The 27,961-nt window shown below is 40.8% G+C and overlaps 1 protein-coding gene across 4 annotated transcripts; it reads left to right on the top strand.

Annotated features, from left to right (window-relative positions):
- Positions 1-12: 12 nt before the first annotated feature.
- Positions 13-27,598, top strand: slc41a1 (solute carrier family 41 member 1). Of its 4 annotated transcripts, none has more exons than XM_086087416.1 (12): positions 13-132; positions 7,863-7,977; positions 8,188-8,979; positions 15,459-15,566; positions 20,931-21,002; positions 21,871-22,015; positions 23,010-23,156; positions 24,498-24,645; positions 24,780-24,859; positions 25,249-25,389; positions 26,574-26,722; positions 26,943-27,598. In XM_086087416.1, exons 3-12 carry the CDS (start codon positions 8,500-8,502, stop codon positions 27,126-27,128), a joined length of 1,656 nt encoding a protein of 551 aa, XP_085943542.1. In that variant the 5' UTR covers positions 13-132; positions 7,863-7,977; positions 8,188-8,499; the 3' UTR covers positions 27,129-27,598. The 4 variants fall into 4 exon arrangements, with proteins under 4 accessions (XP_085943542.1, XP_085943539.1, XP_085943541.1 ...); XM_086087413.1 differs by lacking the exon at positions 13-132 and adding an exon at positions 5,414-5,689; XM_086087415.1 differs by lacking the exon at positions 13-132 and adding an exon at positions 5,414-5,709.
- Positions 27,599-27,961: the final 363 nt, after the last annotated feature.

The raw sequence follows: 27,961 nt of genomic DNA, 5'->3' as shown, positions 1-27,961 counted from the left end.
AGGGTTGTTAGAGGAAAGGCTGATTGCATTATATTTTGTATCTACCTTCAATGGATAAAGGACAAACTGACTTATATTATTAGAGAGAGGGCATAAATTGTGAACGACGACAGCATCCTCTGAGAAGTTCAGGTGAGCTTAGACTTTAGTACAGTCCACCCGTCCGTTTCTTTTGCACAGAATGAGATTTAAAAGAACGTGTATTGCATCATCGCACCGCTGTGAATAATTTCCACATGTTGTGGATGTTTGCCAAAAGGTCTTATTTGATCTGGACAAAAAGTTTCCAACTCACCTGTTGCATAACTTGCTGGAACATTTGTCTTTGTCTCGTCAAATGTTACATCGGTAGGAAGCACGCCCATCCATCTTGGTTATTGTTTTTTTTTTTTTTTATGTCAAGTTAATCTTTTGAAGTTGGAAATATAATTTGCAACTTCTGCTTTTCTAGGAACACCAATTAACTTGGCAACCACATGATGGAGGAGTAGTAAGCAACAAGTCCACACACCTGGTTCATCAGGTGGACTACACTGTACTGGTGTCCAGTAGGGTATTATAGTTTTGGAATTTTTCATTTTAGTTACTTTTTATTTCGTTTTGAGTTTTGTTTTTTAACTTATTCACTGCCATTGATGGCTAAAGACGTCAAAAATTCATTTGAACTATTTCTATTAGTTTAACATTATTCCCACTTTTGTTAAGAGTATGAAAACCTAGATTTTTTTTCTTATTGTATTAGAACAGATATAAAATTTGTGTTTAATCATGAGTTAACTCGCGATGAATTACGTATAAAAATTTTAATTGCCTGGCGCCCCTAATTTTTAAGAATATTTTCTTAAAAAAAAAAAAACAATTATTAAAAGTTAAACAAAAAATGTATTTAAAAAAGAAAAAAAGAAAAGGTTATTTAAAAATTAGGGGAATCAGGTGATTACAATTTTAATCGTAATTAATCGCATGACTTCACAGTTAACTCACAATTAATCACAAATGTTATATCTGTTCTAAATGTACCCCCCAAAAAAATCTAGTTTTTCATACTCTTGTGAACAAAAATGGGGAAAAAAAAGTTAAACTAAGAGAAATCGTTAAAAAGATTTTTTTTTAAAGTCTATAGCTGTCAATGGCAGTGAATGAGTTACATTTAGTTCATTTTAATTAGTTTTCAGGGTGGTTCTGTTAGTTTGTATTAGTTTTAGTTATTTCATAAATGCTTAGTTTTAGTTCGTTTCAGTATTAGTTTTAGTTTTTTTAAATATTTTTTTTAGGTGTGTATTACTTGTGCGCAATATTAAAAAAAAAAACATGGGAGCAATGTCACCTGAAGGTGCTTTTCTATTGGCTTCTGTGTGACACTTTCAAATGTCCTTTCATGTCCGGTTAATATCAAAATAAATCGAAAACATAAAATGTCGTTTCAGCTAGTTTTCGTTTAAAAAAAAAAAAGAAGCATTTTTTCGTTTTGATTTTATTTTCATTAACGAAATTGTTTTTTGAAATGTCGTTTTTTCGTTAGTTTTAGTTAACTAAAATAACCTTGGTGTCCGGTCAATCAACCATTCGTATTCACACTGTCGCTAAGTGGAAAACGAATCTGCCAGCACGGAACGCGAGTGAATCTGCCCAAGTTCTGTGAAAAGTTTCACATCATCAAACAGTTTTTCAAAGATTGTCAACCAAGTCAAGATGCGTCTCTCTGTTTTCAGAAGAGAATCTAAAGACTTGCTAGCTGCATTTATTGAGCAAATGTTTAATCAACGAGCATCACGCATTCAAATCGATGTTGAATCATGCATCAAATTAATGATATAACCGCCCAACTTTATACGGCCATGCTTCATGATACATTTTTTTTCTCCGTGGTATTTTGATGTTTCGTCGTTTAATGGGTGAGCTATGTGCGGGCGGGCTGCAAGATGTTACTCGTTAGTCACCCATGACTGCAAACCCGTTCACTCCCAGCATCGGAAACTTGAACGAGTTAATTTGTAAGACTGTTCGTTACTTTCTAACATTGTTTTCTTTCCATTCACAATGAGATGCGTCTTGGCCGGCAGCAAGTGGAAAATCACTCATTGCACGAGTTTTTCGGGCCATTCCATAATAACTCGTTTCAAGACAAAGAAGACAAAAAGAAATGTGAAAATTGTATGAGGAAGTTTCATTTTATTTGTGTATATATTAGAGCTGTCAAACGATGAAATTTTTAAATCAGATTAATCACGATTAATCACTTAATAAAAAAGCCTTTTTTTTTTTTTAAATCAATAATTTTTTCCCGCCAAATTTGAAGAGCACCGGTTATGTGTCAATTCTTTTGACATTTAATGTTATGAGGACGTCTTTTGACCCCAATATTTTGACATGAACAAATATTCTAAATGTCATATACGCAAACATTTATTAAATGCTTTACTCTAATGCATGTAATTATGTTTATTGCTCAAACAACCTGTGCTACCTTAAACGTAGCCATCCGCTGTCACGCTAAAGGATAATCTATGGGCAAAATTAATAGTGCGATTAATCTGCGTTAATTCATGAATAATGCAATATTTTTTTGTGATTAATTAATCAGTTAATGCTTTAAATTTGACAGCACTAGTATATATATATATACATATATATATATATTAGAGGTATCAGGAGATTACAATTTTTTATTGTAATTAATCGCATGACTTCAATAGGTAACTCATGATTAATCGCAAATTTTAGATCTGTTCTAAATGTACAATACAATATTTTTTCCAAGTTTTCATAATCATACTGTTTAATAGAAATATGGCTACATCTTTTAGTCATTGATACAGTAATTTCATAATAATTCATAAAATTGAGTTAACGTTAAAAAGATGTACTACTGTACTGTAAAAAAAAGAAAGAAAAAAAAGTGTAATATTGATTTTTGTTGAGGTCATTTTTCTGCCACTAGATGGCATCATTGCATTTGTAACATTTTGTGACATTTGGGACAATGAGGAGGAGGAGAACAGATCGCTCACACTACTCAGGATCTAAATAGGAAGGTTGGAGGGGATAGGAGTTTTTTTCTTCTTCTCTTTTTTTGGTAGCAGCCATTCATTTTGAACAGAGGGCAGGTTTCCAAATCTCCCCCTCGACATTCTTCTGGACTCAAAGAATCCCCAGGACAGAAGTGGCCCAAAGCTGGCACAGGCCGCTACTGTGTTGCCAGGAACCGAGCGCCTCTAAGATGGTGAGGCCCAGCACTTTTTTTTTTTTTGTTGTCCTTAGTCTCACCTCACTTCCTGGTTTGTGGCTGATCATTAAGCAGCAGAAGCGCCCCTTACAACAAGCAGCTTCCTGTTGTCGTGTCATTACATGACCTCTGCGGCACGGCTTAACTTTTGCTGTTTTTCAAGGCAAACATTAATTTACTGTTAGCGAGCGTACAGCCTTTTTTCACTTTGGGGAAATCAATAAGCTTTACTTTATGATAGTTATATCATCTGGGTGGATCAACATGTACAAACTGAATTTGTCTTCCCAGCCAATTTGTCCAGCTCTTATGGGGGGGGGGGGGGGGGTCTTGTGGTGTTCCCAATTCTATATTATTGATGTGTGATTGATGGATAGTCACTAGGGGTGGGAATATTTAAATTTCTCACGATTCGATTCCTCTCCGATTTTTGATTCAGAATCGATTTCCGATTAAGAACCATTTTTGATTCGAAATGATTTGATTAGCAATGATTTTTGCTTCAATCTATAGATGTGCAAGGAATTTTAATGATCTACTCCAGTCTGACTCGCTAATGCTAATTAGCGCGCTACTCGCGGCACTTTTCTCACTCAAAAGAACGGCTCCACGCTGAAAAAAAAAAAACTTTTATTGGAATGACTTGATCGTGACTTTTTCCTTCTACTCTCTAATGTGGCTACAGCTTAACATTGTATTAGACTGCATGGAACCACACTGCCCCTCAGTGGCCAAACCGGGTACAACATGAACAGCGCTCCAAATAAAGGCCCACACTGACACAGGCAAGAAAGACAGTATAAAATAATTTACATAAAATCGATTTCGGGACATTTAAAATCGATTCTGAATCGTACTAAATGAGAATCGTGATTCTTATGAAAATCAATTTTTTTGGGCACACCCCTAACAGTCACTGACCGAACTTCAAATCCTCAAATCTTGTCTCTTAGCCATTCGATCATTTATGCATCATGTTTGCTAAGTGTGAGAATTAATCCTCTTAGTTCCTGAATCCTCTTAAAGACAACCCGTGAGTTTCCATTCCTCCCTCCTTGCATTGCTCCAGGGCCTCTGCCACTGTCCACCATCAAAGCCTCGGGCCGGTCTACCTGGATGCATCGGCACGTGGAAATCCGATGGAATTATAGCAGACATTGGGAAATGGCTGACATTTGTAATTATGTAAGGGGAAGTCAACCCAAACATTTTATTTCCAATATGTTCTAGGCGGCCCCGCTCGTCTAAACACGGTATTACGATTAATATCGCGTTTGTGGAATATGAATTAAGCATCAAAATCCTCCTATTTTTTATCCATCTCGGGGGCGGCCATTTTGCCACTTGCAGCCGATTGAAAATGACATCACAAATGACATATCACTGTCCCCTACTTTAGGACAAATAATAAGAATTCCAAAATGAAAAAAAAAAACAATGAAAGTGGCAAATATATTTCAATAATCTGAATTTGACACATTCCTGTGCCATTTGCACACAGAATCTGCTCACTCAACTAACAAAACTCCTCTTGAACTCATGGCCAGACATACTTATGTAAGAAGTTTGTAGTTATCGTCTGTGAATTGGTTTATTATTGACAAAGATCCATCCAGTCCAGTGTATTATTATTTTTTTTTTTTTATCCTTGCATGGATGTTAATGGCTGGTAAGGCACTGATATTAATGTCAGTTTTACAAACTTACAAGACAAGCAAAATGGAAGAATGGCATATTTGTTATTAAATTAGCAGCCCAACATTTACGAATGGGTTGAAACATACAATAATAATAATAATAATAATTGCCATTATGACGGTGAACCCAAATAAATGTATGATCGCCTAACTCGTTTTGAAATGAGTGGCCAATAAAAAACGATTTTATTTAATTTTATTTTGAATGAAAAAAAATGCTTGCAATAGCGCAACGTTTTTTTAAAAGTGACACCAAATTTCTGTATTTTAGCACGAAATATGAAATTTACTTTTGCAGGCCGCATCACATTTCCGCGCTGTGCCATCAATTTGTCATGCAACCGTTCTCCGCAGGAAATTGATCATACCAGCTCGTAAGTAGTCGTGGCGGTGGAGAGAAGTGGAAAAGGTCGAAAAGTGCGGATCGGGGAGGGGGGGGGGGCGGCCGGGGGGGGGGGGGGGGGGGCTCGCCTAGTGGCTTCCTTCCTGGCCCCCTGCATGAGACGAGCTGCTTTTTTGTCGATGCGCATCCAGTGGACGGGCGCGGTAACGTGACGTGACACGGGTCGGGACGGAGTTTAACCATTAACCTGCACCGTCCGTCGATGCGCGCGTACTTAAAGGCGTGCACGCCGGCATCCGCGCCTCAGCCCGAGCGAGCGCGTAACAGGCGAAGGGAGGATCGGAGGAAGGAAGGAAGGAAGGATACATGCGGTCAGCTCGCTGGACTCCGACGGAGCCTCAACCCGGGTCCGGACTGGAAAAGGTAACCGCTGCACAGAGCATGTGAGCTTTTTTTTTTTTTTTTTTTTTTTTCCCCTTTCATGTTAAACGATGGCAGTGGCGCAATATTGCATCTGGCGGAATGTGTCACGTGCGGCCACTTTTTTTTCTCTCTCTCTCTTTTTTTTTTTTTTTTTTTTTTTTTTGCTATCCGCGATTTATTCCAACGGCGTGAACGAGTTAAATCGGCATGCTTATGTTGTGGCAGTGACTTTCTCTCCCAACTCGAGGTTGGAACAGAAAAGCCTCCCTCTCTCCTGGCCTTGACGAAATGAGCCGAAGAAAGGGACAAGGGGGGGGGCTGGTCTATTCAAGTCCTGACCAGGGAGCACTAATTTACGCCTTTGCCATGTTGGGTTGGCCTGGTGTTGGTGCTGACTACTAAACAGGATGGTTTCGGCAGGGATCAACTCGATTTTAGGACGATGTCGCAACATACGAGCGGAGGAAAGCTGCGTCGAGTCAAGACTGTAAGCGAAGCTGACTTGACTTTAGAATCAAATGTTTTCTTTTTTTTTTATTTGTTAATGTGTCGTAATACATCCATGGCAGGTGTTTAGGGCACCTGCTCATTTTGAAGGGGGGGGGGGGGGGAGTATTGACACCGAATTAAAAAGTGCAGGTATGGGTGTAAAAAAATGGAATAAAAAGACGTGTAAAAAAGTTCAAAAGCGATCCAGTGTTAGCTCAACGTTAAATGCTACGAAAACAAGCGATGCTGTTAACTTAGTAAGAAAAAGAATGCAAAATTAGCTTATGATAACACCCTACCTTCATGTGTTTTTCAGATTAGTCGTTTATTTTTTTTTGCATTTTCAAGATGGCACAAGACACAAAACATTCGCCAACAATAATGATTGGAGTCGACATGTTGTATTCTCTTCAAACCCAAGGATTGGGAATATCTTGCTTCTTCGGATCTGTTGCAGGCTCCACTTGCTTCATGTTTCTCCATGTCACTGCTGTCTCTGTATTTTATATTATAGGCTACTTTAGATAGGCCTATTTATAACTGTAACTGTTGACCTAACCTCTGTGTTTTTACGTCTTTTTTAAAAAAAAAAAAATGCTGTATCATAATCCATGAAAGTTGAAAAAGTAAAAAGTCTATTTTGATTAAGTTAGGAGTAGAAAGTAGAAAATGCAGGTGGCTGCTTTCAAATATAGGGGGTTAAAAGGAAATAATCATCACAAAATAAATACTCAAGTCAAGTGTATGAAATATGAAAAAAACAAGTTTACTATCTCTGTACTTTATTACTTTCCGCACTGTGATTTCAAATGTAATTTAGTGCTCCTTAGAGGGAGATTTGTGATTTTGTTTGTGAGGGCATTGCTATGTAGGAATAATAAACAGCAATAGTAATATAAACATCCATTTTAATAATCTTATGGCCATAAAAATACTAAAGAACATTTGATTTTTTTTTAAATAACTTTATTTATGTATTTATTTAGGTTAATTGTTGTATGATTATTTAGAAAATATACCTGGCAAATATTATTATGTCTTTAATAATAATAATAATAATAATAATAATGATGAACTTTAAACAATGTACATTTTGAATAGTGGGTCAACAGAATGATTACATTTTTTTTTTTTTAAATCATGAAACAGGCCTGGACAAAAAATGATTGGTACCCTTAACTTTGTATTTTGTTGCACAACCTTTTGGGGGCAATTACTGCAGTCACATGATTTTTGTAACTTTGAATGAGACTCCAGCAACTCCCAGCGGGTGTTTTTTGGCCCACTCTTCAGGAGCAAACTGCTCCAGTTGTCTCAGTTTGAGGGGTGTTTTCTCCAGACGGCCACTTTCAGCCCCTTCCAGATGTTGGATAGCGTTTAGATCACGGCTCACAGAAGGCCTCTTAAGAATAGTCCAATGGATTTGCCCTTAGCCATTGTTGAGTTTGGGTCACTAGCTTGTTGCGAGATCCAAGACCTGCTGTACCGAGACCAAGCGTTCTGACACTGGGCTTCTCTACTTTTTCACACCAAAAAAAAAAAAGTAAATCCAACAGACTTATTTTTTTCAGTGTACCGTAAGTCGGATGGCAACGATCGTGTATAAATATGTCAAAATCATTCCTAGAATGTTGGACTGGAGCACACGTCTAATCAATTGACATGTTCTTATTCTCCCATGCAGTTTACGGTCCACTCTCTAAGAAGTCCCTTTCGGTGGACGGTAATTCAATCCTCGCGCCGCAGATCTTTAAATATCTTCAGCGAAAAGGACCTTTCCAGCAGCCGCGTGGTGTAAGGTGAGACCTCGCCAGCCCGCTCGACAGACTCGTCGACTGCGGTCAGCGGACCGAGAGCGAGACTGGCCGGCGTCGCGATCCACCGACTTCAGACGTCTGACTTTTCACATTTCACAAAAAAAAAAGGACTATTGACCAAAGGAGGGGTTATTGTGGTGAGTCCCTCCGCCAAGTCGTTGAACCGGTATGCTTTTTTCTTTTTCTTGCCAGCCCACACAGCGCCGCTCGCATTGAATGGAGAACATACTGGTCCTGCTCCCAAAACACCGACAGGAACACCGGCTGTGCAGAAAGACGGACGCATGTGCTTGGCTGCCATTCTTTCCCCCGCACAGTCATTTCCCTTTGGCCGTTTAATAATGATCATCGCACCCTGTCCGCCTTTTTAATGGGATAAATTACTTCGACCTGATCAGGATCAGAACCAGGTCAAGGTGGTCCAGCGACTCCCTTCGAAAGCGTCCGGCAGACCCGAGTCGATACTTTTCCCGCCGAGCCCCGCCGTCTTGCAAAGGCTTCCGCATGGGACTTTGGTCGAAAGAACAAGACAAACTGCCCGACATCAACATGTCCTCCGGGGCCGTTGAGATGAAGAAGGAGGGGGGGCCCCTTTCGCCGGCCTTCCTCAACTCCAACTCCGCCGTCCACCCGGTGATCCTCACTCAGGGCGGCGAGGAAGGGAGCACAGAAACCGGGAGCGAGTTTGAGCTGAAAGAGGTCACGTCCTTCGCAGGAATGGCCAATGAGAGCCCCGAGAATGAAGAAAGGTCGGAGATCGTTGCCGTGATGGACTGCCGGGCTAATGCCAAAGGTCAGCGTGAGGAGGACGCTCTGTTGGAGAACGCAAGCCAGAATGAGAGCGACGACACCAACGACCAGAGCCCCGAACCGCCGGCGCCCCTCAAGGAAACCTCCTTCTCCATCGGCCTGCAGGTGGTTTTTCCCTTCCTGCTGGCCGGGTTCGGGACCGTGGCGGCGGGGATGGTGCTCGACCTTGTCCAGGTGAGCAACGAGATGCAACGCTCGCAATCAAGTTGATGTTCATGCTGAAGCAATTTGTCCGGCGGTGTAGTTATCCAGAAAGGCTATAAAGCAGCGGTGTCCAAACTACGACCCGGGTGCCATTTGTGGCCAGCCATTCATTTTACAGCGGCCCTCGATGTGACGACAGCGTATTAGGGCCACATATAAAAAAAAACATTTTTAGAGCGTGGGGGCAATATTCAGACTCGCAAATTTGCCACTTTATAAATTCGTGAATTTGTGACGATAAAGTGGCAGATTTGCGAGAAAAATAATTCAGAAACTTACAAGAAATACACGTAGCGTACGACTCGGATGTTCGTGCCAATACTTTTCGGTCGGGTTTCCAAATAAGGAGATAGTGATTGCTATAGCAGAGATTAACCAGTTGATGTGTCAAATCATTCACTTGCATTTACCTAAAGTGTGCTAGCTTCTGATTGGTTAGTGTTTGTCAGCTGGTAGGGGATCAGGAAGTGTTGTCGCTCGAGCTGACGAGTAAAGTTTAAATTGAGACTGAATCCGTCTCCATCCTGGCTTTTCATTTTATAAACAGTGTCCCATTAACCACCAATGAATGCTCACATTAGACTATAGCTACGCTACGTGTATTTGTCGTAAATTTCTAAGATTTTTTTTCTCGCAAATTTGACACTTTATAAAGTCCCACATTTATCACTTAATAAAGTGGCAAATTTTTGATTTTTTTTTTCTTCTCACAAACTTGCAACTTTCTAAAGTCGTAAATTTGTTACTTTATAAAGTGGCAAATTTGCGAGTTTTCTCTCCGAATATTACCCTCCTTTGAAAATAAATAAATAAATATATATATACGTGGCCCTAATACACCGTCATAGGAGGCAGTGTAAGGGTGTAAAAAAAAAAAGAAAGAAGAAGGTGCCACTATAAAATTGTCTATATATGTATGTTTCTAAATGATCAGAGATAAAAAAATTAACTATGACTAAAATAACAAAATAAGGGAAAATAGTTTCTTCCACTTACTGCGGTGTGACAAGATCCGTTTTATGAAGATATCATGTTAATGACCCTCAAGTAACTGCTTTATAAAATGGACAGCTTACTTGTTTTGGTTCTGATTGTGGACATCGGCTTCGGCTGGCTGTTGCACGGGTGGTCTAGTCAAGTGGGATATAGTCAAGTGGGATATAGTCAAGTGGGATATCGGGCTGACGGCCCAAAAAATCGGAAAATATCCGAGCTATTTGCCTAATCACCTTTAACAGAAAGCTAATATGCATTTATTAAATGCAATATATAATTGCTTACTTAATTTTAGTGTGCTTTAATAAATTACAGTTGGAATTTTTTTTAAAGTGGCCCCTTGCATCCTTTTAATTTCTCTGTATGCGGCGGCTCTCAAATGAAAAAGTTTGGACACCCCTGCTATAAAGAATGATAGATCACACAATTCAATCCAGCAAAAAAAAAAAAAAATAGCATTGCAAATAGCATGTGTCAAAAGTTCTTCACTTATTTTGTGTATACTTGTTTATGTCACATATGTTTTGTAGGTTTAGGTTCCTATCGAATGCCTTGTGGTAAAAGTAATTATAGGTCGAAGTTAAATCCAAGCAGAACCAGTTCTACAGCAGACCACGCGTGCTGACACTCACAATGGAACGGGCCCGTCACGCAAGCATTTGACAAACTGGTGAATGGTGAAATGTGTCGCGTTAAATACATCCTTCGGGGAATTCCCCGTCCATTTTAAAAAATACTAGCTGATAATAATAACGATTGGGTCAAAAATACAATAGAAACAACAAACAATGCTATATCGTCACCATTGTTTTTCTTCTTGGCATTCTACTAAAAAAAATACTTCTTTCTTGTGTTAATTATGTGTTAGGTTGCGGTCCGAAATCGAAGGCGACATCAAATCCTCAACACACATGGTTAGCATGCTTTTCCCCTAAAACATACGTTAGCATCCATGCTATAGCGCTAGCGTATGTTTCTAAAAAAAAGGCAGCGGGGCAAAACTGAGTTTGGTTGTACTTTTATTGAAGTATTTAACAATGTAAGCAGCGAGTTTGGCAGTAAAGCAAAGAAAATACAAATATATAGTGGCAATGCGAAAAGGTTTACTATAGCGGTATCCCAACCGATGTGGAATTCTGAGGTCAAACATTTTTCCTGCTGTCCCATGTTGGGCCCCATGCTGCCGTGGTGTCTTTGTTTTCCAAAAACACTGGCTTGATGCACCGTTGCTTAAGGGGGCTCGCTTGTTTCCTCCTCTGTCCGCCATCGTCCGAAGTTCTTGTTCGGAGGCAACGATAACCCTCGACGGCCGTGAGTCTTTTGTGGCTGCGTAATTCCCTCCCCGTGACACTGCGAAATGCTAACTCAGCTAATCCCCCCCCGCGTCCTTGCAGGAGGGCAATTGTAACTCGCTCACTCTTTCCGATGCTCGTACGTTCCGCGGGTCTTTTTTTTTTTTCGAAGTGTGACCTTTTAATGTTAGCCACTTTGATTTTCTACAGTCGTTTGTGGCGCGTTTCCCACTCGAGGCTGGCCCAGAAAACACTGTCCAGACCGGTCTAGGAGATGTCTGCATAGCTGCGCTGAGTGACTTGGCAGTCGAATGGACCTAAAAAGCGTCTCTCGCTCCCATGGCAAGAAAGTCAAGGCTGAGGTTATAAAGGGTTATATATGGGCTTTAAAGGTCGCGCAGTGCAAATCTTCTTGGGAATGGCCCCGATCAACAGTTTATTTCAACTCCTCTTGCAATCGGGGACCCCTGAGCTACGGTATATTTGGGAACTGGAGTCGATCCCAGCTAATTTTGGAGGAGAGGTGGGGGGACATCCTGGACTGGTCGCCTGTCAATCACAAGGGTGTATTCATTCAAAATACACCAGCTTAAAGGGCAGGAAAGATTTTTGTTCAATTCGTCCGAGGTCCATTTCTGGAGTTTGTTCTGGCCACGTGTGATAACGCTACAAATTTCAAAACAAAACATACAAACTAAATACAATAAATAAAATATTAAAATCAACTTTTTCTGCACGTTAGCATGTGTGATCTTACCGACTGATGATCTGTAAGCTTTATTTTTCATGTAGCCTAAGTAAATATATTTGGTTAATTATTGATTTAAAAAATTTGTTTTAAGAAGATCATGTTTCATGAAACCTGATGTTCATGAAACTGTTGAATATGTTGAAGTGGCAAAGCCACAGATTTGATCATTATTGTTGTAATCTGCAAATAGATCGGATATTGTTTGTTTTGATAAAGATGATTTGCTATTTAAAAAAAAAAAAATGCCACTCTGACTCTCTATCACAATTTTGAATAAATAATTTGTGAGTATTTTATTTCCAAAATTGTTTCCGTTCTAGCCGCTTCAAAAACGAATGAAAGAAGAATACTTTCCGGTTAAACAACAGCCAAGCCAAAACCTAAAAGTAAAAATTCGATTGCGTCAAGGCTGCAAAGATGCAACAAACCAATCACACAGCGACATTGTATTTGGGGGCGGGACATGCAACTATGACGAAAACAAGACGCGCCGAAGCCGAGGGCAGAAACAAATGAAACGAATGCGCGGACGCTGCAATTAATTCTGTTCTCGTTGAATTCGTCTCTTGTATCCGCATAACAACATTGCGAAACCGAACATAAGCTCAACGTCATGATATATCAGCTAGTCCAAAAAAGTCGCGTGTCGGTGACGACATTTTCATCCTTTGCCTCGATTGGTCGAAACAAAAGTTAGTTACGATTTTTCTGCTTCGTCCAATCAGCTCGAAGTGTTGTGCAGCGTGCCCCGCCTTTCCCGAGCAAATCAACGCTGATATTGTGGAGGACTCCCACAAATCAGTCTGGCTATTGCTAGGCTACTAACTTGTAGCCTTCCCTACACACTCCCATCAACCCGAACCTCTTCCCTCATGTCAGGCTCGTTAAGATAATTGTGACTCATTCCCCCAATGGCATTAGGGCGTGTCTGTTTACTGTTTACTCAACGTTAGCTGTTAGATTGGAGAAATGGATGCAAATGAAAGTTGTATGCCCGTAAGGAGGAAACGGTTGGAATCACTCAGTTGGGATTATTCCCGCGCGGTCCATGTCGTACTTTGCCAGTGAACGAATCCCTCAGGGTGCAATCAGTAGGCGTGGTCTATCATCCAAATCCAAAGTTGTAAAGTCCCTCCAATGCCCGCGTGCGGGTTTCGTTGGTTATTTGACGAAGATTCAGCGAGCGACAGAACGTGGCACTCCCGCTCCCAGCCAACACATACCTGTGCTTTTCCCATTTTTGGCCGCCGCCGCAGTGTACCAACTTCATGAAAAAAAAAAAGCACCAGGATCCCGCGCCGCGTGCCAATGAGAGGCTAACAACGAGACAGCCAATTATTGCTGTCGTTAGGACAATGTCTCACGCGCGCACAAGCTACTTCCGGGTTAGCTTCCATGCGTGTGCAATCCCACACATAAATGGCGACGGATGATCCCATTCAAGTTGACAATGCCTTGAATGGAAAATGATGAACCGGCGTTTTGCCAATCCGCCACTTAATTGGAGTCCGCACTGATTCGCGCGCGGTGCACTTCGAAGTACAAGCAAAATCATCCGATCCGTTTGTGAATATCGTCAATAAACGAACAGGAGACAACCTCCGCGGTGAAGGTCGTCAACAGACGTTATGTTTCGTCTTTTGGCGGGGTCGCGTCCAAACTGTATCCTTCCATTACTGTAGCGAGCGACAACTGACACCGCTTGCTAACGGCGCCGAGTTGCGTCAACGTTGCGTGCCTCCAGGCTCGGCTGCCGAATCGGTAGAGCGAGTAAGCCATCACAAATGGAATAATGTTACTTAACCAGGTCTACTTGACCCTGGAAAGGGATCGCATACCAGAACTCCTATAGGTCTGTACACAGTGGTGCTGGGGGTTGTCCTGTCAAGTTCCTAGAACTGAAGAGGTGGCCATGAGGAGAGAGAGAGAGAGAGGGGGGGGGGGAGGGAGAGAGGGAGAGAGAGAGAGGGGGGGGGAAGGGAGAGAGGGAGGGAGAGGGAGGGAGAGAGAGAGAGAGAGGGGGGGAAGGGAGGGAGGGAGGGAGGGAGGGGGGAGGAGAGAGAGAGCGAAAGAGAGAGAGAGAGAGAGAGGAGGGGAAGGAAGGGAGGGAGGGAGAGAGAGAGAGATAGATAGAGAGAGAGAGAGAGAGAGAGAGAGAGAGCGAGAGAGGGGGGGGAGAGGGGGGGAGAGAGGGGGGGAGGGAGAGGGAGCGAGAGAGAGAGAGGGGGGAGAGGGAGAGAGAGAGATAGAGAGGGGGGAGGGAGAGAGAGGGAGAGAGAGAGAGAGAGAGAGAGAGAGAGAGAGAGAGAGAGAGAGAGAGAGAGAGAGAGAGAGAGAGAGAGAGAGAGAGAGAGCTTCTTTGGCCAAGAGCCAGTTTTCAATGGAGACAACAACATATATCACCGCAGGAGGACTGAGAGCGAGCTTGCGAGACAGAAGTAGAGTGAGATCGAGTAAGCCTAAAAGCATGCGGCTGTGAAAGAGGAGAGGAGAGGAGTGCTCGCAGAGGCGCTCTCTCAAGATGGCGGGCAGCCAAGTCAAGGGACTCGGCCCAAAAAGCAGCTCCGCTTGACCCCGACGACAGCAAAAGGCAAAGTCACAAGTCGTGCAACTACCAGTCTTTCAATGCCACGCCTGGAAATACCAAAAAAAAGGGAATACGGTGCTTGACGTCACCTCTTATCAGTCCTCTCTGTGTTTGTTTTACCTTTTATTTATTTTACTTTTATTTAACCAGGCAAATCCCCGACCAATAATGGCAACAATCCAGTTTGGGAATCAACACAAAATCCACGGTTTTCGATTTGCTTTGACTCTTATTGACTCTTAGGAAAAAAATCTATGTACGAACATAGCGAGTCGTCATTCTAAGCCATTCGTTTTATGTACCAGAGATCTTTCGCTGGCGATATAAAGACTCGGCTGTATGACGACGCTAGCGTCATTATCAGAGGTGGGCGCGACGGGCGCGTTTCTGACGAATGACGAGAAACCTAAAAAAAATATATATATAACGGAATAAGCGTCTTTTTTCGTCCATCAGTGTAATAGCAACACTGGCTGATGTTTCAGTCCGTCGCCGTTTTGTTGACGAATGGCGGACTGATGGAATGCCCACATTTGCCTGACGGTCTTAAAATAGTGGTAACGACGGAAGCGTGGTTAAAATAAAATGACAGGCAGACGATCGCAGTTTGGTTCGGCTTGGAAAAAGGATGGACTGACGACGACGGCGGACCAGCAAAAAAATGTTGGGGGGAAGAAAGTTGCGTGAACAGAACGCAGACGAACTGAACCGAACCCGTTGAAGCGAACACATCGACAATATATGTGTGTGTACATATCAACATATAGCAGTTGTGCCGGCGTTGCGTAATGCGCTGTTGAAACGTACGTTGTGATCATTTCAGCACTGGACTGTGTTTACGGAGGTCTCCGAGGTGTTCATCCTTGTTCCCGCGCTGCTGGGCCTCAAAGGCAATTTGGAGATGACGCTGGCCTCCAGACTTTCCACAGCGGTAAGTCACGTTTGCCCATTGGCTTCATTTTTCAGCGGAATTGCCCGACTTTTTATTGATTTTGTGGCTACTCATTGTTTTTTTTGTTTTTTTGTTGTTGTTGTTGTCAAGAGTTGCCCAATTCCATCTCCTTGGCAAGTCATTAAAGGCAACATGTTCATGAGGTCACAGGTCATATTGACAGAGGAACCTGCAATTTCAGACAAACTGATAGCAACATTCCTTTGCCCGACTCTTTCAACCCAACCCGTTCTCCCATATGTCGATCCATCTAAGAAACGAATGATGCGGATAAAAAGCGTTGCATAATGTTGCAACCCGATTGGGCAGTTTGTGGGATGAAACTCAATAGTCTGCTGGGGTACATACTGTACGTTTACGCTCGTATCAAAATGTATTTTAAAAACGTGCCACGCACGTACACCTTGACAGCGACATGTGGCAGAGGGCGGTATAGCTCCAACCACAATATCATTATTTACAATTACAGATGACTATTACAGTGCACCGAACTGCATCAGTTTGCACTTGTTTGACGTGCAACGGCGAGCGGATGTTAGCGTTTGCCGTGTGACCGGGCGATCAAACCAGAACCTGTCAAGCGTAAAAAAAAAACGAGCCGTCCCAGCTGCAAATATTGAACAGGTTTACCATAATATGCCCGCTGGCACCAGTTGACTCCCAAGGCACCAAAATGAGGATCCCGCGGGGGTGCCTGTTCTAAAAATAGCTCACCAGTGAAGGGACAATGTGATTTGCTTGCAATCTTATAGAGGTGATGATTTGAAAATGTCAACATTGGTGTCTGGTCGGTGCTGGATTTCGCCTTCCTTGGTTTTCTTTGGTCCCCTCGGGTCCACTCGGGTCTCCTGACGGCGGTGTTCGGTTTAGGTGAACGGTATGAGATTTTTTCTAATAGGTTTTTGGTGAGCTAACAAATACACGCACGCACGCACGCACGCACGCACGCATGCACATACACATACTCACCCACACACACAAAAAATATATATATATAAAAATAAAAATAAAATAAAATAAAAAATTAAGAGCAATGATGATGACATTTCCAAATGAACAATACTGAGCTCTTTATAAAAATAAAAAAATAAAAAATAAAAAAATGAAAATGAAAATGTGAACATTTGTAGGGGGGAAAATGTTACATATTGATATTTATGTTTCCTAATTATTATAAGGGGAAAAAAATGGTAAAAATGTATATAACGATTTTTGAATCATTTTCAACCTATATTCAATTCTGTTGTTACCTTTCAGCAGAGTATCATCAGAGATGCTGCCTTTTGAACTTTGCACTGATAACAATCCGGGCGGTCCTTTTCCTCTTTGTCATGCCCATGAGTTCCAAAAGCAATTTGAAGTGTGGACTCGTCAGACCGCAGCACACTTTTCCACTTTGCGTCAGAAGCCGGCGATGTTTCGGGGCGTCGCTGATATAAACAGTACACGTGTCGATATGCACAGACTGGCCAATAATAAAGATCTTTTAGGCAAGTCATTTCACTGTCAGCTACCTTTGGCCACACTTTCTCACGGAGCAAATGACTTAGTCATCATCATCATCATCATCATCATTATTATTATTATTATTATTAGTGGCCATTTTACATGTTGAGGGGTCATTGGCCTTCCAGTAAAGACATAAGAGAATTAGGCCCGACTCGTAGCTAAGCAGAGCAATCCTCACATTCTTTCCACTGGTGTGCGGGAAACAAGTGACAACGCTGATTAACTCAGGTCCCAACTGACCTGCCTCAAATGACTCCCACTTCACAAGTAAGCCGTTCTTTCGAAACAAAAGGAGAGATTTCAACTTTTTTCTGACATTGTGAATGTGACAATGTTTAACGTGCTGACTTTTATCGCCGCGGTGTGATTGCGGAGTCAGCCAAATATGTTTTTAGCAGCTATTGCTAAGCTATAAGTGTCCAGAAAAGTATTTTGGGGTGGGGGGGGGGGATGGGTACTCGTGTTTTTCTGACACATTTTTGGGGGGAGCTTAGTGTTTTTTTTCTGTAATTTTTTATTTTATTGTTTGTTTTTCAGAATTGTTTTTTTTTCTGTTTTACTGCATATTTTGCATGTCATAAAAACAACAACTGAAAAACGTGGGGGGAGGGAGGTGGGGGGTGAACATTTTTTTTACCTCTGAACCCCAAGTGATTTGATGCAGACTCGCTAATGGCGGACACGAGTAATTTTTTTCTTTTTCTTTTTTTTTATTATTCACCCCCACCGCCGTTTACTACCCCAAAAAACTTGGGGGTAAAAAATTTTCAACTGAAAAAAATATTCCGAAAATCTGAAAATTAAAGAAAAAAATACACCAAAAAACAAAGCTCTCTCAAAAAAATTTGTAATGTTTTTTCAAGTGAATGCAATACACTTCCATAACTAGGCAAACATTTGTTGAAAGAAAGAAATGTAAGCGTATGACACATAATTAATCTAACACATATTGACAGCAGTTGTTTCCTTCAGCAAAACAAAACCGAGCAACATGACATCAGGTGCATGAAATCGAAGTCTGAATAGTGCTTTGCTCTTGCTTTTGCCATTGGCCAAAGGTTCAAGCATAAAACGATCTCGCGTCAATCCTCCCGAATGGGGCCAGAGTTTGTAGCTTGTCTTGAGACATTACTGTCAGCGCTTGATTGGTCGACCCCATCTGGACTGCGTCTCTTTCCATGTCGCTGCTAATGAAGAGATTAAAAACTACTGTAAGTTTCCTCAAAGAGCACTCGATCATCATGTTTGAAAAACATAATGTGACCCTTCGTGGGGGTCAGCTGTTTCCTTGCTTTTTTTCCGAATCTTGTTCCTATATAGAGATTAACTCATTCACTGCCAGTGACGGCTATAGACGTCAAAAATTCATTTGAACTATTTCTATTAGTTAGTCATTTTTTCCCCCACTTTTGTTAACAAGAGTATGAAAACCTAGAAAAAAAATATTGTACATTTAGAACAGATATAAAATGTGTGATTAATCGTGAGTTAACCAGTGAAGTCGTGATTAATTACAGTTAAAAAATATAATTGCCTGATGCCCCTAATTTAAAAAAAAAAAGAAAAAAATATTATTAAAAAATTAGGCGATTAATTTTTTAAATTGTAATGAATCACATGACTTCAATAGTTAACTCACGATTAATCACACATTTTATATCTGTTCTAAATGTACAATATTTTTTCTAGGTTTTCATACTCGTGTTAAGAAAAGTGGAAAAAATGTGAAACTAACAGCAATAGTTCAAATGAATTTTTGACGTCTATAGCCGTCAATGGCAGTTAATGAGTTACTATTATTATTTCCATGAAACTTAACAAAAATAATAATAATTCACCGTGATGTGGATTTTTGATAGTATGTGTACATCAGTTTTGTTTTGTGCTGGAAATTCTTCATAATGTGAGACAAAAGAACGAACAAATCTAAAGTGAATTCACAAGTACGAAAACAATACAATAGTAAAAAGAAATGTTGTGTCTGCCTCTTTTCAGTTCAATGGAAGTCCGCAGGGCTCTATGCCGATATTTGCTTTTTTTTTGTTATCAGTCCTACTTCAACTTTGTTATCAACGTGCATGGCCGTTTGCCCCTTTTTTGAATGTTGCAGCAGGTGGGCTCCATCCACGTGCATGTTTACATGGCCCCGATAGCCTCGTGTGCTCTAATACAAAAAGTTAAACTGACATCCAAACCTTGGCTCAGATTGACATTGGCGTGTCACGGAGGTCTTGAACTTCTATCACGTTTGACTGTTTGCTGGCTGTAGTATTGATAGTGTTTTAACTTGAAGATTTCTTGCTCTCAAATCAAATTCCTCTAAAGTTGCCGTTTTAGGAGCACGCGTTGACTTTCTCGGACATGACGCAAGGACTGTTCATTTCAAGCTTGCTGCTATTCAAACAAGCTAACGGATACACATTTCTCCATTTTCCCACTGCTGTCTCTTGCCATAGTGCTGCGACGGTTAGTGCTGTCGCCTCCCAGCAGGAAGGTTTTGGGTTCAAACCTGCCCGCTGGGGCCTTTCAGAGTGGAGTTTACATGTGCTCGATGTGCCTGCATGGGTTCGCTCTTTCTCCCACAGACCAAAAACATGCACGTTTTTACAGGTTGGTTGGACTCTAAAATGGCTGGAATGTGTCAATCTCTCTCTATGTCTGCGTTTTTTTGCCAAGTGGCAAATAGTGCGGGATAAGTGACCTGGACGCATTGTGAAATAATATGGTCGATTTATCAAAGGCTCAGATATACCGACACATACCAAACGTAAATTCACTTGGTTCGCGCCACACGACATACATAACAGTCTGAAAACAAGTGGGTCAAAAATAACTCAAGTTGTTGTCAAGAATGTTTCCGTCTATTTAGATTTAGTCTCAAACCAGGTTGTGCTACAGAATTAGTTTCCTTCTTTTGCATTTTTACTTCATTTGTCAAGTGTGAAAAATAGGGGTGTCAAAATGAGTGCGTTCATTTTGAGTTAATTTAACCTTCCTTTAACGGCACAATTTTTCTTTTTTTACGGGCGACTGATGACCGCCACAGACACGTCCGCGTCAAATTTTAATTAATTTGTGGAAACTGGGGTCAAGTTGGATTTTACGATTTGAAAAAAGTGGAAAAATGTTTAGACAGCTCTTAATATGAAAAGAAAACTGCACTGACCTGTCACCAAAAGTCTTACAAATGTAATGATGCCATCTAGTGGCGGAAAAATGACCTAATGACAAATCAAAAACACGCAGTGCAGTACATCTTTTTCATTTGAACTCATTTTTGTGAATTACTGTATAAATGACTAAAAGATGCAGCCATATTTCTATTAGTTTAACATTTTTTCCCCCACTTTTATGTTAAGAGTATGAAAATTTAGGAAAAAAATACTGTGCATTTTATTGTACATTTAGAACAGATATAAAATGAGTGATTAATTGTGAGTTAACTATTGAAGTCTTGTGATTAATTGCGATTAAAAATTTTAATCGCCTGACACCCCCCCTCGTGAAAAAAATCCAGCAGAGCACCTACGATGAAAAATCGTGACTGTTGGTCTGCATACAGTGGACCACTGTGACGACTGACCACAACCCGTTGATGCTTGACAGCGTCCGTGCGTGCGTGTGTGTGTGTGTGTGTGTGCTTTTGTGTGTGTGTTTGATGAAAGAGAGGAGATGACATAAGCGTCGTCGGCGTCGGCTTGGGCGCAGGCGATCACCGATCAGAGCATCTTTGTGTCGAAAACTGATCTTCTTTTGTTCTGACGGGGCCACGAGGCAACGGCGTGCGCAAATGTGCGTGAGAACTAACTCGTGGTGCTCTTCTTTGTCTTTCAGGCGAATATTGGTCTGATGGACACCACCAAGGACATGTGGAACATGATCATGGGGAACTTGGCTCTCATCCAGGTATAGAAGCAGCACGAGGCGCACACGTCGATCAAGTCACTTGATTATTGGTTGAGAAATGTTGACTGAGTTTTTTTGTATTTTCTGAAGAAAGGAAAAAAAGACATTCAGGCTATTTTGACCTTTTAAAAAGGTCATCGGCCTTTAAAAAAAAAAAAAAATCTGACAGCAAATAAATGGTAAATTTAAAACCATTTTAAAATCAGGGAACTATTTATTTAAATTTTCAGTTGACTTTTTAAGAGATGTCGGAGCATTTTGTTTTTGACAAAACAAAGAAACGTGAAAGTTTAAGATTTCAAGTATTTTTACATTTTGAACATTTTGAAAAATAGTTTATTAAACATGCTTTAACCTTTTCCGACCCACATTTTTTTCTGCTGTTTTTGACTGTTTTCCCCACATAAGAACAACATGCAATTTTTGGGGCGGGGGTTATCTCATATTTTGACTTTTAAACATCATGTAAATCAACTTGCGATTTGTGATTGGTTAGTTAAGATCCAATCATGAACCATAAGTGTTGATATCGGCTTCAAATATCGATTATCCTGAAAATACCACATCAATGACAATATGGTCATCGGATTACTGTTTACTATTTATGGATGTACCAGATGTCACTCTTTACATACATTTCTAATAAATGGACGGACATCACATTTGTCTCAATAATTCTATTCGGTACGGACACTACCTTGACCCATGACCTTTTTTGAAAACTTAAGACTTAAGAGTAAAATGAAGCTAATAAATGACGGACGATTGTTGATGTTGAACTGACGGACAAACGGGCGCAACAGCCTCTCAGACGTAACATTAGGAGAGTCAAACGGTCTCAAAGAAACGATCCGGCACATGTGTTCAGGTCCAGGCCACCGTGGTCGGGTTCCTGGCCTCCATTGCTGCCGTGATCTTCGGGTGGATTCCAGAAGGCCACTTCAGGCTGGGCCATGCGGTGCTGCTTTGTGCCTCCAGCGTCGCCACTGCCTTTATTGCCTCTCTGCTACTCGGTATGGAATTTGCACCTCGGTATTGCTTGTAACATTTGTATTCATGACTGCTTATAAATATGTGAGACATTTTGGAGTTTTATGTCATAAGGTCAATTTGAGACAAGAGGCAAAGTTTCCAAGATTCTCTTTTCATCTATTTTAAGTGTGTCTTTTTTTTGGGGGATCATCGACAAAAATGCTGTCATAATAAGGAGCAAAAATATTTTAAAAATACCTAAATTACATTAATGTCAATCATTTGAAAATTGTATTTAAAATTAAAATAATGGTTTCTTTTTTAGAATAGATCTTTTCTATGATCCTAAAGGAGGACACTTTAACTCTTTAATTGACGGCTATAGACGTCAACTATCAACTATTTCGTCAAAAATTCATTTGAACTATTTCTATTAGTTTAATATTTTTTCCCACTTTTTTTAACAAGAGTATGAAAACCTAAAAAAATTTGTATTGTACATTTAGAACAGATATGACACTTGTGATTAATCATGAGTTAACTAGTGAAGTCATGCGATTAATTATGATTAAAAAATGTAATCGCCTGACACAAATTTTTAATAATCTTTTCTTGTCTTTTTTTTTTAAAGAAAAATAAAAGATTATTAAAAATTAGGGGCGTACATTTTTTCGTAATTAATCGCATGACTTCACTAGTTAACTCCCAATTAATCACAAATTTTATATCTGTTCGAAATGTACAAAAAAAAATTCTAGGCTTTCATACTCTTGTTAACAAAAGTGGGGAAGTGAGTTAATGGTGATACTTTTTTTTGTGCACAAATCTTTGTTTGTTAATTATTTCCTTAAAAAATAAAAATCAGACAATGATGGCACAGCACCAAAATTTTGCACTGGTTAAAATTTCACAGGGGGGGCAGCGCTGGACTGGCCATCTGGCATACAGGGCAGATGCCTGGTGGGCTGGTGTCTTATGGGGCCGATGTGGTGCTATTCAATGATTTTCCACCATTTTAACCCTTGTCCCCTGCAGGAATCATCATGATTGGCGTGATCATCGCATCCAGGAAAGTTGGCATCAACCCGGATAACGTGGCCACGCCGATTGCTGCTAGCTTAGGAGACCTGATCACCTTGTCACTGCTGGCCGGCATCTCAACGGGGCTGTACAAGGAACTCGGTAACAAAACCGCAAATGTCTTTAACGTAGGAGACTAACACGGACGGGGGACAATGGAAATGTCAGCTGAATCGCACAGCTTAGTTGAAGGTGTCTAAAATGTTGAATGAGGTGTGAAAGAACAGGATAAACGATTGCTCAACTATTTGCCTTCATTGTTGATCTATTCGCCACCACGCCCTTTTCTTACCACGCTAGGCCTCGTTCTATCTTCGGCACTGACAGGACAAACACAGCGCACCTTTTTGAACAATCGCAACATTGAGGTGTCACCTCTTTATTGTATTATTTTGATTTGAAATGGGACACGTCAGTCGCACGGTCAAAGATGCATCCTGGTTTCAAAGAACGACAACACGTGTTCCTGCAATGCGCATTCACTGAACCCTTTTTTTATTGAAAAATAAAATATGGTATTTTTTGAACAATTACATTTACAAAACATTTATAGTGCGCTTTAAAACAACCACTGCTGGGTTTTCTTTAAAAGATGGAACCCAGAGGCAGCAGATACAATGAAAACAGCAGAGGCCCTAAATTTGAACCCTGTGGAACACCATACATATGAACTTATATTGCACATGTTTGTCTGACTACTTTCTTATTTTGCTCGACATAGTAATGTACCACAGTGGGTTGTTTGTTTGTTTTTTTCAGAGGGGGATATTCCAAGAAAAAACTCAGAAACTTTCGAGAAATACCCGAAGCGTAGCTGTAGTGTAATGTGAGCGTCCGTTGGTGGTTAATGGGACACTGTTTATAAAATGAAAAGGCAGGATAGAGACGGATTCATTCTTGATTTAAACTTTACTCGTCATACACGGCAGCTCGAGCGACAACACTTCCTGATCCACAATCAGCTGACTAAACACTAACCAATCAGAAGCTCGCATACTTTAGGTAAATGCAAGTGAATGACGGAGAGCAGCAGATTCGACACCTCAACTTAGCTACTTGAACAACAAAAAAACACACCAGAATGTGTGAATAATAATTCTGGAAAGTAAATATTTATTTAAAAAAAATTAACATAAATGTTTAAGCAAATGCAAAGCGAGGCGTCTTTGTCGCTGGCACGAGTGCAAATGCTTGACATGATATGATTAAAGCCATTACTATCTCCTTATATGGAAAACCCGACCGAAAAGTATTGGCACAAACATCCATATTGGTTAAAAAGTTTGTGCTTTATACCTTGACTAGTTTGGGTTTTTTTTTTTTTTAGCCAATGAAGGTATTACACGACGTACCATCACAGCAGCCACAAGTCGACTGCTGAGCACAAAAAATGCCATTGAAATAGTGTCCCCGTGTAAATGACAACGCGATCCTCTCGTGCAGAGTACAACGACTACGCCAATCCTCTGGTCTGCGCGGTGTTTGTGGCTTTGTGTCCAATATGGGTGCTGATCGCCAGGAAGATCCCATCGACCCGAGAAGTCCTCTACTCCGGATGGGAGCCGGTCATTATTGCTATGGCCATCAGCAGGTTTCTCACTAAACGTCCTTTCCCCATATAGTGAATTACTGTTTTTGTTGAGCCGGTACTATTTCACAGTTATTTTTGATCATTCGAAATACAAAACGTATGATCCTTAAACGTATTAATTGTCTATGTTTCAGTGTCGGTGGACTGATTCTTGACAAGACCGTTACCAACCCAAACTTTGCTGGAATGGCTGTCTTCACTCCAGTCATCAATGGTGAGGAGTTTGTTGACTACAATTTGATGTTTTCATAAATGATTTCTGGCAAACAGAGGAGTTCTGTTTTCTGCATCATGCAAATGTAAGAGTAAGGCTACGACGAAAAACGGGGGTGCGGAGCGAGGTCATGTATTAAAGCGAGCAGTTACTCATTGTTGCCAGCTTAGTGACGACGGCCACTATTTTCGTGGCAAACATTTTCAGAAATATACAGATTTATTTTTACATGTATTTTAATCCAATGTTTGTGTATAACAAAAATACCATGACCATACACCTTTGGCGGAGTTTTCAAGAAATGGTCATTTGGTTATTTCAAGTAGCAAATGAAGCCGACTGCAAATATGTTTCCAACGTGCAACTTTCATTTGAGTGTCTTTTGTCAGGTGTGGGAGGTAACCTGGTTGCGGTTCAAGCCAGTCGAATCTCCACCTACCTGCACATGAATGGAATACCCATGGGGGATCCCAACCCCTCGGCCAGGAACAGGAAGTGCCCCACACCCTGCTCATCTTTCTTCACTTCCAGTATGTTATCTCATTTAAAAAAAAATATTAAGGGTAGTTTGAAGCACAAATTATTATTATTTTTAATTAATTAATTACATTTTTTTTTTTTACAATTGACAAACTAAGCATTGACAGAAGGCGGTCTTTGTCCGTCAATATAATCGTCAATCCGTCAATGGCGGATGTCCCATTTTGCTGACGATTGACGAAGGACGGATGCTAAAAAATATTTGACGCGCCCACCTCTGCTTCTTATTGCAGATGGTCATCAACTGTCCCGTCAGTGTATTAATATATATTATTACTATTTTTTTTACTTGTATGGTACATATATTTGATGTATATGGTATCCTAAACAATTAGAGGATGCCTGTGGTCATCTACCACCACAGATGGCAAATCCATGTCCAGAAAGTAAAAACCCTGCCACAGTTTGGCTTTAGCCCCTCATGCTAGCTATCTAGCTAGCTCCCTAGCAGGTAAAAAAGCAACCGGGGAGCTAGCTAGGGAGCTAGCTAGCGAGCACCTGGGGCTACAGCCAAATTGTGGCAGGCTAGCTAGCTCCCTAGCAGGTAAACAAGCACCCGGGGAGCTAGCTAGCTAGCACCTGGGTCTAAAGCCCCACTGTAGCAGGGTTTTTACTTTCTGTACCTGGATTTGCCACCTCTGTGTATCACCAACACTGATCTGTATTTATTACTGGATAGCCGATAGCCCGTACACGCCCGTCCGTGCAAGCTGTTGAAGCCACAGGGCAGCCATCTTACTCCTCCCATCGCTTGAGCAGACTAGTGTATAAACTGTACAAATACGTAGATTTGGCATCTTTTGTTGAACTAAAGGTATAATCCATTAATTTAAAAAAAATTACAAGTTTCCTCCTGTAAACATTATTAAGCATATAATTTATACATGTATTTAAGGCAAGTTGTAAAATGGTTGGAGTCCTCGGTTTTAAAACATCCTAAATCACGCTGTTTCTACTAAGTACGGTCTCAAATGTTCTCCAATTTCGATACTGTAAATGTATAGGATCGTATGCCGAGAAACGTTTCTTGGGAGGAGTAATATGGCGTCCCCACAGCTTCAAAAGTCTTGGCCTATCGGCTGTCCAGTCATATAAACAGATCAGTAACAATATCATCAATATGGTTCAAGTGTTCATGAACTGAACTCCTCGCTCACTCCTTGCCCCCCCCCAGCTGTGAACTCCCGTTCAGCACGTGTGCTCTTCCTCCTGGTGGCCCCGGGTCACCTCGTCTTCCTCTACACCATCAACTCACTGAGGGGGGGGCATACCACGCTAACCCCCGTCTTCATCACCTTCTACATGGGGGCTGCACTGCTGCAGGTAAACATGTGATTTCCGCTTATGTTAATGGCTTGGGTTTGGTTGCTTTTGTTTTTTCTTGAACGTACTTGTCATGTTTCCCTGTACACAACTGTACCTTTACAACTGTAGTAAAAAAAAGTGGGATAGTACAGAGTTATAGTTATTGGTTGACTTTCATAATTTCCGACAAAGAAAACATAGGAAGTAGGTTTAACTGATTTTTGTTGTTTTCTTGCAGGTGATAATCCTGCTCTACCTAGCGGACTGGATGGTCCACTGGATGTGGGGCCGAGGGATGGACCCCGACAACTTCTCCATTCCCTACCTGACTGCTCTTGGCGACCTGCTGGGAACCGGCTTCCTCGCCCTCTGCTTCCACATGCGCTTTTTTATCGGTGACAGAGACTCCAGTTTGGGGAACTGATTCCGTTCCCTTGCACACGTGGACGCTGATGATGGGAAAACTGGATGTTTCCTATGAAAAGGGCTAATCCCTTGGTGGGTTTCCGATTGACCTTATAGTGCTCCAGTTTGCAAATGATAACCGGAAGCACTATAGGCTGTTTCAATGTGGAAGCATTGGAAACTCTTTTTTGTCTTATTCAGCCCCACAGACTTTTTTTTTTTTTTTTTTTTTTTGCCTGATAAGAGAGTCCCCCGACTCTGTTATTATTGTACGATTGTAAATGATGATTATTGTTGGTAAATAATCCGTTTGATGTAAATTGATATGAATTCTATTTTGAAAGGCTATTCCTCATTATTTTAAATGGGGAAGCTTGCCACGAAATCCGTTTTTTTTGCGTGATCATCTTGCAACAAATCCAAGAGAGAGAGAGAGAGAGAGAGAGAGAGAAAAAAAATAAAAAATAAATAAACCCTAACAAGCCAATATTACGTAATCACCAAGTGCTTTGTCTGGAAATTCTGTGACATCGAAATGCAAATGTATCATAGTGCTTTAGAAGAGTGCGTAAGGCTACTGGAGCTACACTTTCTGTTTTATTTGAATCTCATGGCAGCAGACTGATGCTGTTTCACCGTCAATGCAGCAATTTCAATTGAAAGAAATTGTGGTTTAAAGTGGAAGTCGACCTCGTAGCATTTCTTGACAATATTATGTTATATGTGACCACACTAGTCCTAAACATGACATTCTGATTAATATTACGTTTATAGAATATGAGTTAAGCGGCAACATTTTTAATCCATCTCAGGGGGGCGGCCATTTTGTCACTTGCTGTCAACTGAAGATGA

The sequence above is a fragment of the Leptonotus elevatus genome, chromosome 10 (genome assembly GCF_054856555.1).
Source record: "Leptonotus elevatus isolate MCC_2025b chromosome 10, RoL_Lele_1.0, whole genome shotgun sequence".
Classification (NCBI taxonomy): Eukaryota; Metazoa; Chordata; class Actinopteri; order Syngnathiformes; family Syngnathidae; genus Leptonotus; species Leptonotus elevatus.
The sequence above is the reverse complement of the archived record's forward strand: the minus strand, read 5'-3'. Positions and strand labels throughout refer to the sequence as shown.

Bases quoted from the DNA above. Each gene is read 5' to 3' on its own strand.
- slc41a1 (XM_086087416.1), top strand. From the start codon at position 8,500: ATGGGACTTTGGTCGAAAGAACAAGACAAACTGCCCGACATCAACATG. The intron at 22,016-23,009 runs GTATGGAATTTG...TGTCCCCTGCAG, and splicing joins TATTGCCTCTCTGCTACTCG to GAATCATCATGATTGGCGTG. The intron at 26,723-26,942 runs GTAAACATGTGA...GTTTTCTTGCAG, and splicing joins TGGGGGCTGCACTGCTGCAG to GTGATAATCCTGCTCTACCT.